Source organism: Columba livia, chromosome 9, assembly GCF_036013475.1.
Source record: "Columba livia isolate bColLiv1 breed racing homer chromosome 9, bColLiv1.pat.W.v2, whole genome shotgun sequence".
Classification (NCBI taxonomy): Eukaryota; Metazoa; Chordata; class Aves; order Columbiformes; family Columbidae; genus Columba; species Columba livia.
In genome coordinates, this window is record NC_088610.1 from 12,911,952 (window position 1) to 12,924,070 (window position 12,119).

General features: G+C 45.1%; 1 protein-coding gene across 22 annotated transcripts in view; it reads left to right on the forward strand.

Annotated features, from left to right (window-relative positions):
• Positions 1 to 12,119, forward strand: part of TNIK (TRAF2 and NCK interacting kinase) — a 159,461-nt gene that overhangs the window by 136,733 nt on the left and 10,609 nt on the right. For 8 of the 22 annotated variants that reach the window (XM_065073861.1, XM_065073865.1, XM_065073869.1 and 5 more), the window contains 3 exons: positions 948 to 1,045; positions 5,500 to 5,684; positions 7,716 to 7,842. In XM_065073861.1, coding sequence (XP_064929933.1) covers positions 948 to 1,045; positions 5,500 to 5,684; positions 7,716 to 7,842 — 410 coding nt within the window. Of the gene's footprint in view, positions 1 to 947; positions 1,046 to 1,768; positions 1,793 to 5,499; positions 5,685 to 7,715; positions 7,843 to 10,043; positions 10,209 to 12,119 lie in introns of all 22 variants that reach the window. The other 14 variants (XM_065073853.1, XM_065073858.1, XM_065073864.1 and 11 more) reach the window with 3 other exon arrangements.

Below are 12,119 nucleotides of genomic sequence, written 5' to 3' on the forward strand. Positions count from 1 at the left end.
CAGCCCATATATCTGCATTTCTGGCACAGCCTTGCAGTATAAATCCCCAGGGCTGAAGTGCATTAAAACAAGCGCTGCCTCCATGCTTTGAATTTTTTATGACTTAGCTGTAAAATGACATGTCTGTTGTTGAAATCATCACTTCCGTAGGTAGTCAATAAAAGAAGTTTGTCGACAGTTGTCCTGTTTGGTTTGGTTTTGTTTTTACTAATGGGGAGCCCTGTGACAAATGCTGTCCTAGCAATGTCAGATGCTGCAGAGCTTTTAATTTATCACATGCTCTGCTCTTGTGCAGAGTGAATTTGTTTCTTTAGTAGAAAAAAGGGCAGTCACACTGTGAGAGGGCTGGCTGTGGAGGCTAGGCTGGATTACAGCTTCTATTGCTCTATGGAGACGCACTCCAGATAGCCAAGCAGAGAGGAGGAACGGGAGGTGTTTTTGACACAACAGAAGCAAAACGTAGTGAAACTTTATTAGTTTGAACAAAAATGACCTATTTACAGAACATCCAGTCCTGCACCAGGGATGTCCTTGTCTGCTTTCGCCACCATCTTCCTGCATTTCCTGGGCAAATAGAATCATATCAAGGTCATTGAGTCCAATCATAACCTAACTCTAGCACTAAACCATGTCCCTAAGAACCTCATCTACATGTCTTCTAAACACCTCCAGGGATAGTGACTCCACCACTGCCCTGGGCAGCCTGTTCCAATGCCTGACAACCCTTTCTGTTAAAACATTTTTCCTAATATCCAATCTAGACCTGGCATAACTTGAGGCCATTTCTTTTTGTCCTAAGAGCTGGGAAGGGCCTGCCAGGGCTCTGGCACAAGGGAGGTGGGGGGAATGATGAAGCCCTCCATGCCCACCCATGCTGGGTGACAGGATGCAGCAACAGCTTTTGGCAGCATTTTAACTCCCCTCATCTCTGCTTGCCTTTCACCCAGGTAACGCCAAGCCAGAAGGGTCCCCCGTGCTGACCCATGAGCCCAGCAAGGTAAAGCAGGAGGACAACAGGGACGTGACGCGACCCAGCCGACCCGCTGTGAGTCTGAAACCATTTCCTGTGGGAACGTTACCAGACAGCTTGGCCATGTTTCCCTTTGGGGCGGTAGCACAACTGTGGGGACCCAAAAAACGAGGCTAGTACTGCTGCTGCTCCAGCAAAAAGGCTGGAAAGCGGTGATACCGTGAAAGCCTGTGGGAGATTTGGATGCTTAAGAGAATGCATGAGTTTTTATCAGGAGCGCCCAAGTCTAGGGGAAAGCACTTAAGCGTATGTTTTCACGTGAAGCAGATGCTTAAGGGCTTTGCTAGCTTGGGCGCGGTGGTTGCTGACGGCACATTGTTGTGTTCCGCGCTGCATGTCGCCCCGCAGCAGCCCGATGGAGGGATGCTCTGCTCGGGGAAGCTGGGCCACCGGCCCCCAACAGCCTTCCCAGCTTTAAAACCAAACCTGGTAGTGGTCTCTGCACACTCCTGTTTTATTATTCTGAGCAAAATCTCATCCGAAATGTTTCCTCCTGGTTTAATGCTGTTGACATTTGTACTTTAAAACTGTAGAGTCGGTCTAATAACGCAATTAATTTCCACTGCTTCTCTTCTTTAATGTGTATTAATGTTTTGTTGATGATGTTTTTTTTTCTCTACACTCCACAGCGTTGAGCTAACAATTCTAATTTTATTTCTAACCTGCTTGCCCTTCCTCTGGCTTTTTCCTGTCCCGATCTGTTTCCTCTGATGCTGATTATTCTTCCTTTACCCACAGAGCTATAAGAAAGCTATAGATGAGGTTAGTGATATCTTTTCTCAGTGGGTCATGCCTATGCAAGGTTGACTAGTTAGCGCTTAATATCAAACTGTTTTTCTTGGTGCTGACATTGAAAAGGTGGTGATACAATCTCGGGTCGGATGGGAAAGTGAACGATCACGTTTCGGCGTCGGGAGCCTGCCTGCGGGGAGGGGAGCGGCGATGCCAGTGGGTTCTTCTGAAACCCACTGGCCAGACCACTTGCATGGAGGCTGTGGCAAGGAGCACCCCAACCAATGTTCACACGCTGAGCAAATGGTGCTGCTGTTGTTGGGCATATTTAAAAGAGAAAGAGCGAAAATGGAGGTTTCTGGTGCCGGTGGAGGTGGTTGGGGCAGCCTGCGCCACTCACCACATTCTGCTCTCAGATGCAGCCCCCGCTGCCTGCTGATTTCAGTGGGGTCATTGAGTTACGTTTGAAATGCAATTTAAGGCTAATTTGAATTAAGGAACTTTGCAAATAAAGGAAAACAGAGCAGTGGAATATAGTAACTTATTCATTCTCACAGAATCATTTTGGTTGGAAAAGACCTTTAAGATGGTAGAGTCCAACTGTTAACCCAGCACTGCCAAGTCCACCTCTAAACCATAACCTTAAGAACCTCATCTACACATCTTTTAAACACTTCCATGGATGGTGACTCCACCACTTCAGTGGGCAGCCTGTTCCACTGCTTCACAACCCTTTCTGTGAAGAGATTTTTTGTAATATCCAATCTAAACCTCCCCTGGTGCAACTTGAGGCCACTTCCTCTTGTCCTATCACTTGCTACTTGGGAGAAGAGACCAACACCCTCCATGCTACAACCTCCTTTCAGGTAGTTGTAGAGAGCGAGAAGGTCTCCCCTCAGTTTCCTTTTCTCCATGGACCAGACCATCAGCTGTAAAACCAGAGTCAGCTGAGCTAGTTTAGATGTTGATGGACAATGCTGGTCTTTGCCCTTCCTCTTACAAAATAAGAGTTCCAAATTGCACCTGTTTTCACCATATGATAATATTTTAAATGTGTGTGTATCTGGCGATGGTGAATGTTTAAATGTTCATGGGAAAAGACCAAACATTCCTGATTTAGCGTTTAACTTGCCTCACACGTGCATCGCTATGCACACACTGCTGATACTGGTTTGTAATGGAAAACACCAGTTTCAGTAGCCTTTCCCACAGCTTTTTTCCTCTAAAAATAGAAAATACGAAAGAAGAAAGATTTGCTGGTTAGTTAACTTGTTTTCTTGGATAAAACATGAGCAATGCGTTTTGTTTAATGAGGTGCTTTGTTAAGAAGAAAGCACATAAATCAGTGTCTAAAAAGAGGCAGTGTGTGTGCTAAATTCAAGTTCAATGAGCTATGTGATTTTGGAGACCAGTCTGACTTGATTTCAGCAAGTATTAAATTTAAACAAGTCATCATAATTAAAAGTAATTAAAGACCACTAATGCTGCTAACTTGTGTACTGTGTCACCCTCAATACTAACATTTCAAACACGTCGAACTACAGAACACTTTCTTTCTAGTTGTCGGGTTGGTTTTGGTCCAAGAGCAACTCAGTGAGGCTGTTTAATCCTACAAAGTGCTCATTACTTAGAGAAAATGGCAGCATCAAAGAATTAACCATCCTGAGGCAAAGCTTTAACTAGGAAGTATGAGTTATCTGATGATATTGTCTGGGACTATTATTGGTATTATAACTTCCAAATTTGTTATTAAAAAAAAATTAAGCTGATTTTTAAAATACTTGACTGTCTTCTAGTAATGGCCAAAGAAGGCTGATAGGGTGACTTGAAACACATTACAATGGAAGGTGCAAAAAAGAAGTAATTTTCCTAGTCCATCACTGTGATGAGGAAGGATTTATGGCTAGTCCTGCACTGCAGGAATTTCAGCTGCAGTTTTAAGAGGCTTTTACACAGTCCTAAAGTCCTTTTTAAAGTTGAGAAGGCTTTAATCCAACTCAAAGGCAAGTGCTCAATAAAGAGCGAATTTTATACTCTAAATGGAAAGCATTGTTAAGCTGCTGTAATTTTCACTGATTCTTATTTAAGAAACAATCATATCATAGTAGTTGCTACAGTGTTAATTAAAATAATTAGTTGTCGTGACTGCAGATTTGACTGTATTTCATTCCCAAACATGTTGACGTTGAAAATAAACTCTTTAGGTACCATATTCTCTCTTTAACCATGATAAAGAACCTTTTTCTAAAAGTACAGAGAGTGTTTGGAGAGGGATATATAATACCCATCACAGGATATTCCTGCTGGGAAGCAGGAATCGATCCTGTTTTTTAAAAAATAGGGCAGACCTGAGAGCAGAATGTGGGGCTGTCACTGATGGGAGCCTGCCGGGAGGTGTGGGTCACCACTCACCGGAGTTACAAACTGCTTGCAAAATATTCCTGCTTCACAATTGAAAAATAAACTGAGTTTGCATCTCAGCTGTAGAGGTTTTCCATCGTTTTCTTCACGTGTCGACAGGATAGATTTTTAAGAGCTCCCTTTGCAACCGTAATTAATATTGCCGTAATCGCCCTGCTGGAACGGTAAACTGGAAATGCAGTGAATGAGAGTATGGCCGTAAGACAATTGTGGAATTTAGTCTTTTTTCAATGAGTTTCTTTCTCCCTAATCCTTTATCTCTGACCGAATGCACTGATGCCTACCTCGGTCACTAATATAGGGAGAAATGGTAAGACTGACAATTGCGATGCTTTGTTCGTCATGTGCATGTGTTGTGCGACAGAGTTCTCTAACCCATTCTAATTCGAGCTCTCATGCTTTTCTGCCCTACTGCTTCCCCCTGCATTGCTATAAAAGCATGTAAGATAACAAAAAGTCTCTTTTCTACACGGTGCCTGCCATGTTCCTTGTTTTGAAATAGCAGTGTCTATTTTATATGACTGTCGGGTCTGAGACCTCATCAAAGTCATGGTAAACTGAAAAATTACTACTAGGCTTTGAGACTGCTCCTATCTTGTTTTTCTTGTTTCAAAGATTTTTTTTTATTTATTTATTTTGTTTCCCCATTAGCTTGTAGGCTGCCACATTTCACATAAAGTGCTTAATGGGTCCCGCTGAGGGTTTTTTTTTTTTTAATTTTATTTTATTTTTTGAGCTGGGCGCTTCTCCTTGTGCTCCTCACGCCTCTTGGCAGCCGAGACTCACCACGGAAGCAGCTCTTGGTGTGGGGATTGCACCACTCCATGGGAGATGCTGTCATTGCTTCCTTCCCAAATGCATTTATTACAGAATAAATACAATTACAGGGTCTTCTTTGAGGAGTTTGAAAGAAGAGAAGACCCTGCAGGAGAAATTCTCCGAGCCAATCTTTGAAATGACGTTGTTTTCCAGTTTACTATGATGGTGATTGAACTTCACCTTTTCCAACAAATACAATTTTGTCGTGTATATACATATAAGTGTGTGTATATATATGCACATACACGTTCCAAACAGAAAAAGAAGAGGTTGGCTATTTTTTTTCAGTGAGCGTAAATCAGTTTTGTTTTGTTTAATAAATGCTACATGCTACAAACATTGTCTTACGTCCGTCTCATGTTTGTAACAACTCTGTAAAGCTATTTCTCGTTGCTCGTGCTGCTAGCATTGGCTTTTGAAGAGATGTACATGACATTCTCCTCACTTTAAATATAATAGCCGTCACTTTATTGTTTTGTTGCCCCCATCCCCTTTAGGATCTGACGGCCTTAGCGAAAGAGTTGAGGGAGCTGCGCATCGAAGAAACCAATCGGCCCCTGAAGAAGGTGACTGACTATTCCTCCTCCAGCGAGGAGTCGGAAAGCAGTGAGGAGGAGGAGGAGGATGGTGAGAACGAGACGCACGATGGGACCGTGCCCGTCAGTGACATCCCACGGCTTATGTAAGGAGCGCTTTCATTCTGGGGGGCAAACTGTGAAACCGTGGTGTGTCTCGGTCTGGAGGAGCAGTAGCTGTGGCGTGGGACATGTCCAAAGCACGTTGGTGTTTGGTGGCTGGCACTGGGAATGGCATCACAGTTGTAAGGGATAATTTACTCAGATAGGTCTTCTTTGTGGTTCAAACTAGATACTTAATGGGAAAAAGTGAATTACTTACACTGCACATTCAGTGAACTTAGACTCTAAGTGATGAACCTGTTTGCTGATGAGCAAAGTGGGTTTTTGGCCAGAGTGGACGCACCTGACTTCATCCACACCTTGGTTCCAGCTCTGTCCAGGTCTCTCCTGCTGCAGGATAAGCCCATCCATCATTTTGTGTCCCAGTGAATGGGGGGACCATTTACTCCTTCCATCTCTTCCATCTCCACCTTTTCTCCATCTGAAGACTGCGATGACTCTCTTCACCTCCCTCTTCTCGGGGCAATACAAGCCACTGCTTGTTCACGTCCAGGGATTTCTCGCAGGATGCCACTGAAATTTGGGACCTTGGGGCTACCACAGCCATTCATTCACTCCCTGTATGGTCTCAAAATTCACCTCCTTTGCCTCTGCTTTCTTATTTCTAAAACTGGAATAATTGTGTTATTTCCTCTAGACATGAAGAAAAATTCTTTGCACTGAGGGTGGTGAAACAGTGGAACAGGTTTCCCAGAGAGGTGGTAGATGGGAATATCTCCCTGGAGACATCCCAGGCCAGGCTGGACAGGGCTCTGAGCAACCTGATCTGGTTGAAGATGTCCCTGCTCATTGCAGGGGGTTGGACTAGATGAGCTTTGATGGTCCCTTCCAACCCAAACTATTCTATGATTTTATGATTTTCACATCCTTTGATGGTGTTGAAGTGAAGGAAGGTGGTGTGAGCTTCTCATGTGAAAGGTGCCGCAGAGTTATGGGACACTGTTGTTTTGGGTGCTTTGGTGACGCCTGCCCAATTGTATGTTTGAGGATCCACTATCAAGCCATTCTCACCTTGGGGTCCCCAGTGCTCACATCTCACGTCAGACCAGCAACCCCCTTGATTAATGTGGACTTGATTTGGCTTTTCACGTTACCAAGCTCCCTCATGAGCCCCTGGGCATTGACAAGTAGGAGTGCAGGGGGATGATGTGTTAAAGAGTGAATTATTTCATATTGATGGAAAGCAACTGATCTGTATGGCTTATAAAGGCAAAGTAACAGGTCTCATCAGCAACATCTTCTTAACCACCGTCGGCATTTCCCAGGACACAGGCAGGGTTGGGATACCCAGAGGCATTTCAGCATTTGTTTTTTGTTTTGTTTTGAATTATATTTAAGCAGCTGGTTTGCTAAGAGCATAATAATAAAGTAACGGTAGCTGCTTACCACCTGTGACATGCACTCTCAGGCAGTCCTAAAATCTAATATGCATGAGAATGAATTCCAGCGTCTGTCCTGAGAAAGGAGCACAGAAATAAACTCAAGATGAAATAATGGGTTAGGGATACATCTCTACCCGGAAAACAGCAGAAAGCTGTAGAACCAACCAGTACTCCTGCCTGCACCACCTCTGAACTCCATCCCTCCCTTGTTGTCTTTTGTCTTTAGGTGTTCTCATGCACTGCTCTTTTTTCAGGTGTTGAGATGGAAAATAAAGGGAGTAATATTTTTTTTTGGTTTAACTTTCTGAAGTAGAAAAAATTATGTAAGGTAGAGTGAGGCTGCAACTCCTTGTTACCTGTTTGTCAGTGCTCTTTGTAGGGCACCCTGGGATGAAGAAGGTGCTTCTCTTTGGTCTCTGTGCTCTGTCTGTAGTGTATCAACCTGACCCTGGTCCTGTATTTCTAACAGCATAAATAATTTCCCCACGAATGTAAGTGCATATGTTTTCTAATTTTTTCCTCCTGTGGGATACAAAGGCTTACCTTTATTGAAGTAATACTGTATTAGAGGATTTCTCATCTAGTTCAGCGAAGGAACTATCCATCATTAATGCTTTTGCATTCTGTCCTCAGACCAACAGGAATTCCTGGAAACAATGAGCCGTACAACCTGGGAATGGTGACAACCCACGGGCTAGAGACCTCCCATGCAGATACGTTTAGCAATATTTCAAGGGAAGGGACTTTAATGGTGAGGGAGGTAAGTTGTAAAACAAATATTTCCATGGAGCATCTTCAGGAGGTTTTGCCCATGTAAGCACAAAAACTAACAGTGCTGTGTGTCCGGAACACAAAATGACTGAGTAAATTGTGCTCGTTAGTGCTCTCATTAATACAATTTACACTCGGAGCAAATGTGACAAGTGCATATGTTTCTCAGAACTACAAACAGCAGTGAATAGTAATGCCAGGGCATGGTGGGGAAGTGGCCCATACAAATGACTCTGCCGTAATCCCACCATAGCTCCAAGCAACAGAAGTTATTTTCGATTTATAGCACTTCGTTCAGACACTTGGAACCTGGCCCAAAGTTTCCCCTCTTCTTCCCAACCTTTGTCAAGACGTGTGCAGTGTTTGCAGAGCATTTGGAGGCTTTTCCCAGGTGCTGGTCCTGCTCGCGGAGGTCCAAGTCCCCATCCCCGCCAGCCAGCTGTCCTGTGAGCCAGCTGCAGGGGGCACTGGGCATCCCAGCGGGATGTGCACCCCTGTCCCCAGCACCGGTGGGAGCGGTCCTGATGGATGGTGCTGCAGGAGTGAGGTGAAGGAGGCACATTCATTTGGCTGTGGAAGATCTCCCCTGGTGCTTCTTGGTTTCCTGGTTGCTGGAACGTGCTGGTGATGCTGCTGGAAACGCAGATGGGTTGCAGGTCTCCTGGTTAGGGGACAGTTAGTAAAACAGGGGAGTCACTCTCCTGCCAGCATGTAAAGGAGGTGGATGGGAGAGGAGAAGGAAGGAGGGAGGTTTGGAGTCAGCTATCACAAGGCATGTTTAGATCAAATGTAAACTGGACTTGAGCAGCATTTAATTCTTAATTCCGTTTACGTAAAATATTCACATATGAAGGGAAAAAAAAATGAATGCAACTTGAAAGAGAGGAAGTAGTTAGCAAAAGAAGTCACAGTGTGCTTGCTGCCTTTCTCTGGGAGTTTTGGGGGTGGGCAGCAATGCACAGCCCACCCCATCCCATCCCTTGCTGTCATGGAGCTGTTCAGGGTAGGGTCTCGCAGCCTGGGCAGCTCCTCTGCGCATCTTTGTAGCAGGGAAGGTGATGCGATTGAGAACAAGTCACCGCTGTAACAGGCAGCTATTTCTGAAGAGAACTTGGTGTTTAGCATTGCAGCTGTAAAATACGTGCCACACCAGCAAGACCATGTGAGAAAACAGTGATGCAGAAAGGTCTAAAAGCCGCAGGCAAGACAAGCAGCTGGGAAACCTCTTTGGGAGGAGGGAGTGTAGTAAGAAACCCAGACTGCAACCTCGTGCTGGGTGCTTTGCACCCAGACACTGGTGTAGCGGTCAGAGGACTCACTGAGATCAGTGGTCTTTGAGCAAGGGGTTTTTCACTCTTTGGTAGGACAGAAGGTGGTTGAAGGTAATGGTAATGAGTGATCAAAAGATAAATGGTGTCAGGACTGGTCAGAAACATGGTGACCCTGTTCAGAGGGAGTTTTCCACTAATCCCAGTAAAGGGACAAATCTGTGTAGCAATCTCGTTGATGTGCTCCAGATAGGTGGGGTTCATCAAAATGGCAAATATCTCAAAATGATAAGCAGGGATGGGAGAAACTTCCCAGCGTCTGCCTTGCACAAGGTGAGGATGGAGAGGAAGGGAAGCCCCAGGAACCTTGTGCACAGAGCGGGATGCTGATGGTTCTGCCGATGCTGCGGCTGTTCACTGCTGGTTTGGGTTACGGAAACATGCGATGGGGGCTGTGTTGGCATTTGCAGTCAGGCTACTCGCTGCCGGAGCTGTGCAAAGCCGTCCAGGCTAACGCGGATCCAGGGGTCATATTCTGCTGTTGATGCGGCTGGAGGCCACATGGGAGGAGAGCTGGCCATGGGTTTTGCGCCCATGGTGGCAAGAGCAGAATCTGCCCTATGTTCCTTGTCTCAAAATGACAGTGGTCAGGCTTCTCTCGCTGTAATGTGGCTAATTACTCTGTACTGACTTTGTGATTAATCCTGTCTTTATTCTGGTGAAGAGGTGGGTTGGTTTGCTGCTTGCCAGGTTGCATGGGGGTGGAAATAGAGAGGGTCCTTCTCCTGCGCTTGCTCTGGGAACTGGGGGACTGCTAACGACTGGGTTTTATTTGTTTTGTTTTGTTTTTCTCTTCTTTTTCTCTTTCCCTCCTTTTCCCCCTCCCCCTTCTCTTTCTTCCTTATGCCTTGTGTCTCTGCAGACCTCTGGTGAAAAAAAGCGTTCTGGCCACACAGCCAGCAATGGCTTTGCAGGTCACATCAATCTCCCTGACCTGGTGCAGCAAAGCCACTCGCCAGCGGGCACACCGACCGAGGCCCTGGGGCGAGTCTCCACGCATGCGCAGGACATGGACTCGGTGCCTGAAGTAGGTGGTGGGGGGGCTCCTCTTTCTCCTTTTGCATTGCTTTAAACAAGTATTAACATCTCTGCCCCGTAAAGGGGCTCTCCTGCTTTCCTCCCTGGCTTTCTTGGCTCTTCTCTCTCTCTGTTTCTGGTCCACGTGGGTGAGTGTAGGGGAAATACAAGGGGATCTGATGGGTGTTTGCTATATGGGTCTGTGGCTGATGGTAGAAATGCACATTAGGTCTTCTCTCAAGCCCACCAGCTGGAGTTTTGGTGGTGATGGCTTGAATGCTGCCAACTGATGTGAAAGTCCCTGGGTTTTTTTTGGCATTTAGAAATATGAGAAAATTACAAGAGCCATTGGTGCTGTCAACTTGAACTGGGCCCATCCGTGTGATCTCGGGTACTTAGTGTGACTCAAGATGAGCAAAAACCAAAGCCAACAAAATTCTGGATAGTTCTTCCAATTAGCAAAAATATGCATGTGTTTAAAATTGTGTGTTTCCAGTCGTGGCAAAGTATTTCTCCCTGGTAGCTGTTTTACAGGGACACAATTGAATATTAACGTTGTATAAGGTGTAAAAAGTCCTAGAAAGTGTAAGATGTGACACGTAAGACGAGGGGACCAATGTGTCCTGCTTACTGTTGCCAGCTGTGGGAACCAGACGCATAGTCCTGTTTTCCCGTGAGAAATTAACCCATTTGGTGCTAAATAAGGTATTTTATTTGTTTTTTTTTTTCTTTCCATTTTGTTGGTTATACATCAAAAGTTCTCTCATCATATTCTCTTTCATAGAAATGAGGTCCTCATTTCTTGGTTTACTTTTACTAGCAGTATAAAAATAGAATTGCTTGGAATTGTGCATTGATAAAACATAAGAACATATGGTGTGTGACTTGACCTCAAGGTTTTATTTGTTTCCTCATTGCCTTTAAAAGCGACGATGAGAGAGTTGATCTGAACATTGCACCTTCCACAGTCATCCTGGGACTGCTTAAACATGGGCAAGGATTTGGTTTAAATATACTCATTTATAGAATACCAACCAAGAAGATCTTTTGCATTTCTAAAACTGAAATTTTAGTGCTGACTGAGCTGGGAGTGGGTGTAAGTGGAAACTTAGGAATTTATTTCGCAGGCTTCCAGGTGACTCATGGTGCTGTGAGCAGAAACAAGGGAGCGAGCACAACCTCAGCCTGCAGCTCGATGCTGTCTCTGTAGGCCACCGTGGAGGTTTATGGGAGGTTGAACAGAACCTGGGGGAAGATGAGGCCTTAATATTTAAATAAGGGACTTAGAAGATATTAAAATGCCAGCTTCTTAGGAGAACAGCTGAATCTGAGCAAAGAAAATAAATGCTCAGTGTATTGGGATGAGGGGCTTTTTGTAATTTGTTTGTCAGAAAGCAACCTGGCTCTCATCTGGAAAGCATCCCTGTAACCACTAAGGTTTCCCCTACTTGAATTGTTGGTGCTTTATGGAACACACATCCAGCACAGGGATGGAAAAAAAACCCCACACACAAACAAAAAAGTGGTTTTCTTGGATATGAAAGAAGCACAAAGTAGTGAGTTTATCTTACATGCACACACAAATACGGCCGCACTGTGCATGTAAATGTGCTGTCTGTCCCTGCAGCCTTCCCTGCCGCAGGCTGTTAACTCCTTCCATGGGTCTCAGTTACCCTGTACTTTTTGGAAATACATCCTGTTTCCATGGAAACGGGTGGGCTGGCAGAGATGTGGAGATGGGAGGGCAGTGGGAGGTGCTGCATGGTTTTGGCAGGCAAGGGGCATGGATACTGGCTCACCTCAGTGCCACCTTGATAAGTCTGAACCACCAGGATGCTCCCACACACAATTATTTTTTTGCCGCTAAATCTCTTTGTGGCCCGACAGAGGACAGGTACGAGGCCAGCCCAGTTTTGGTGTG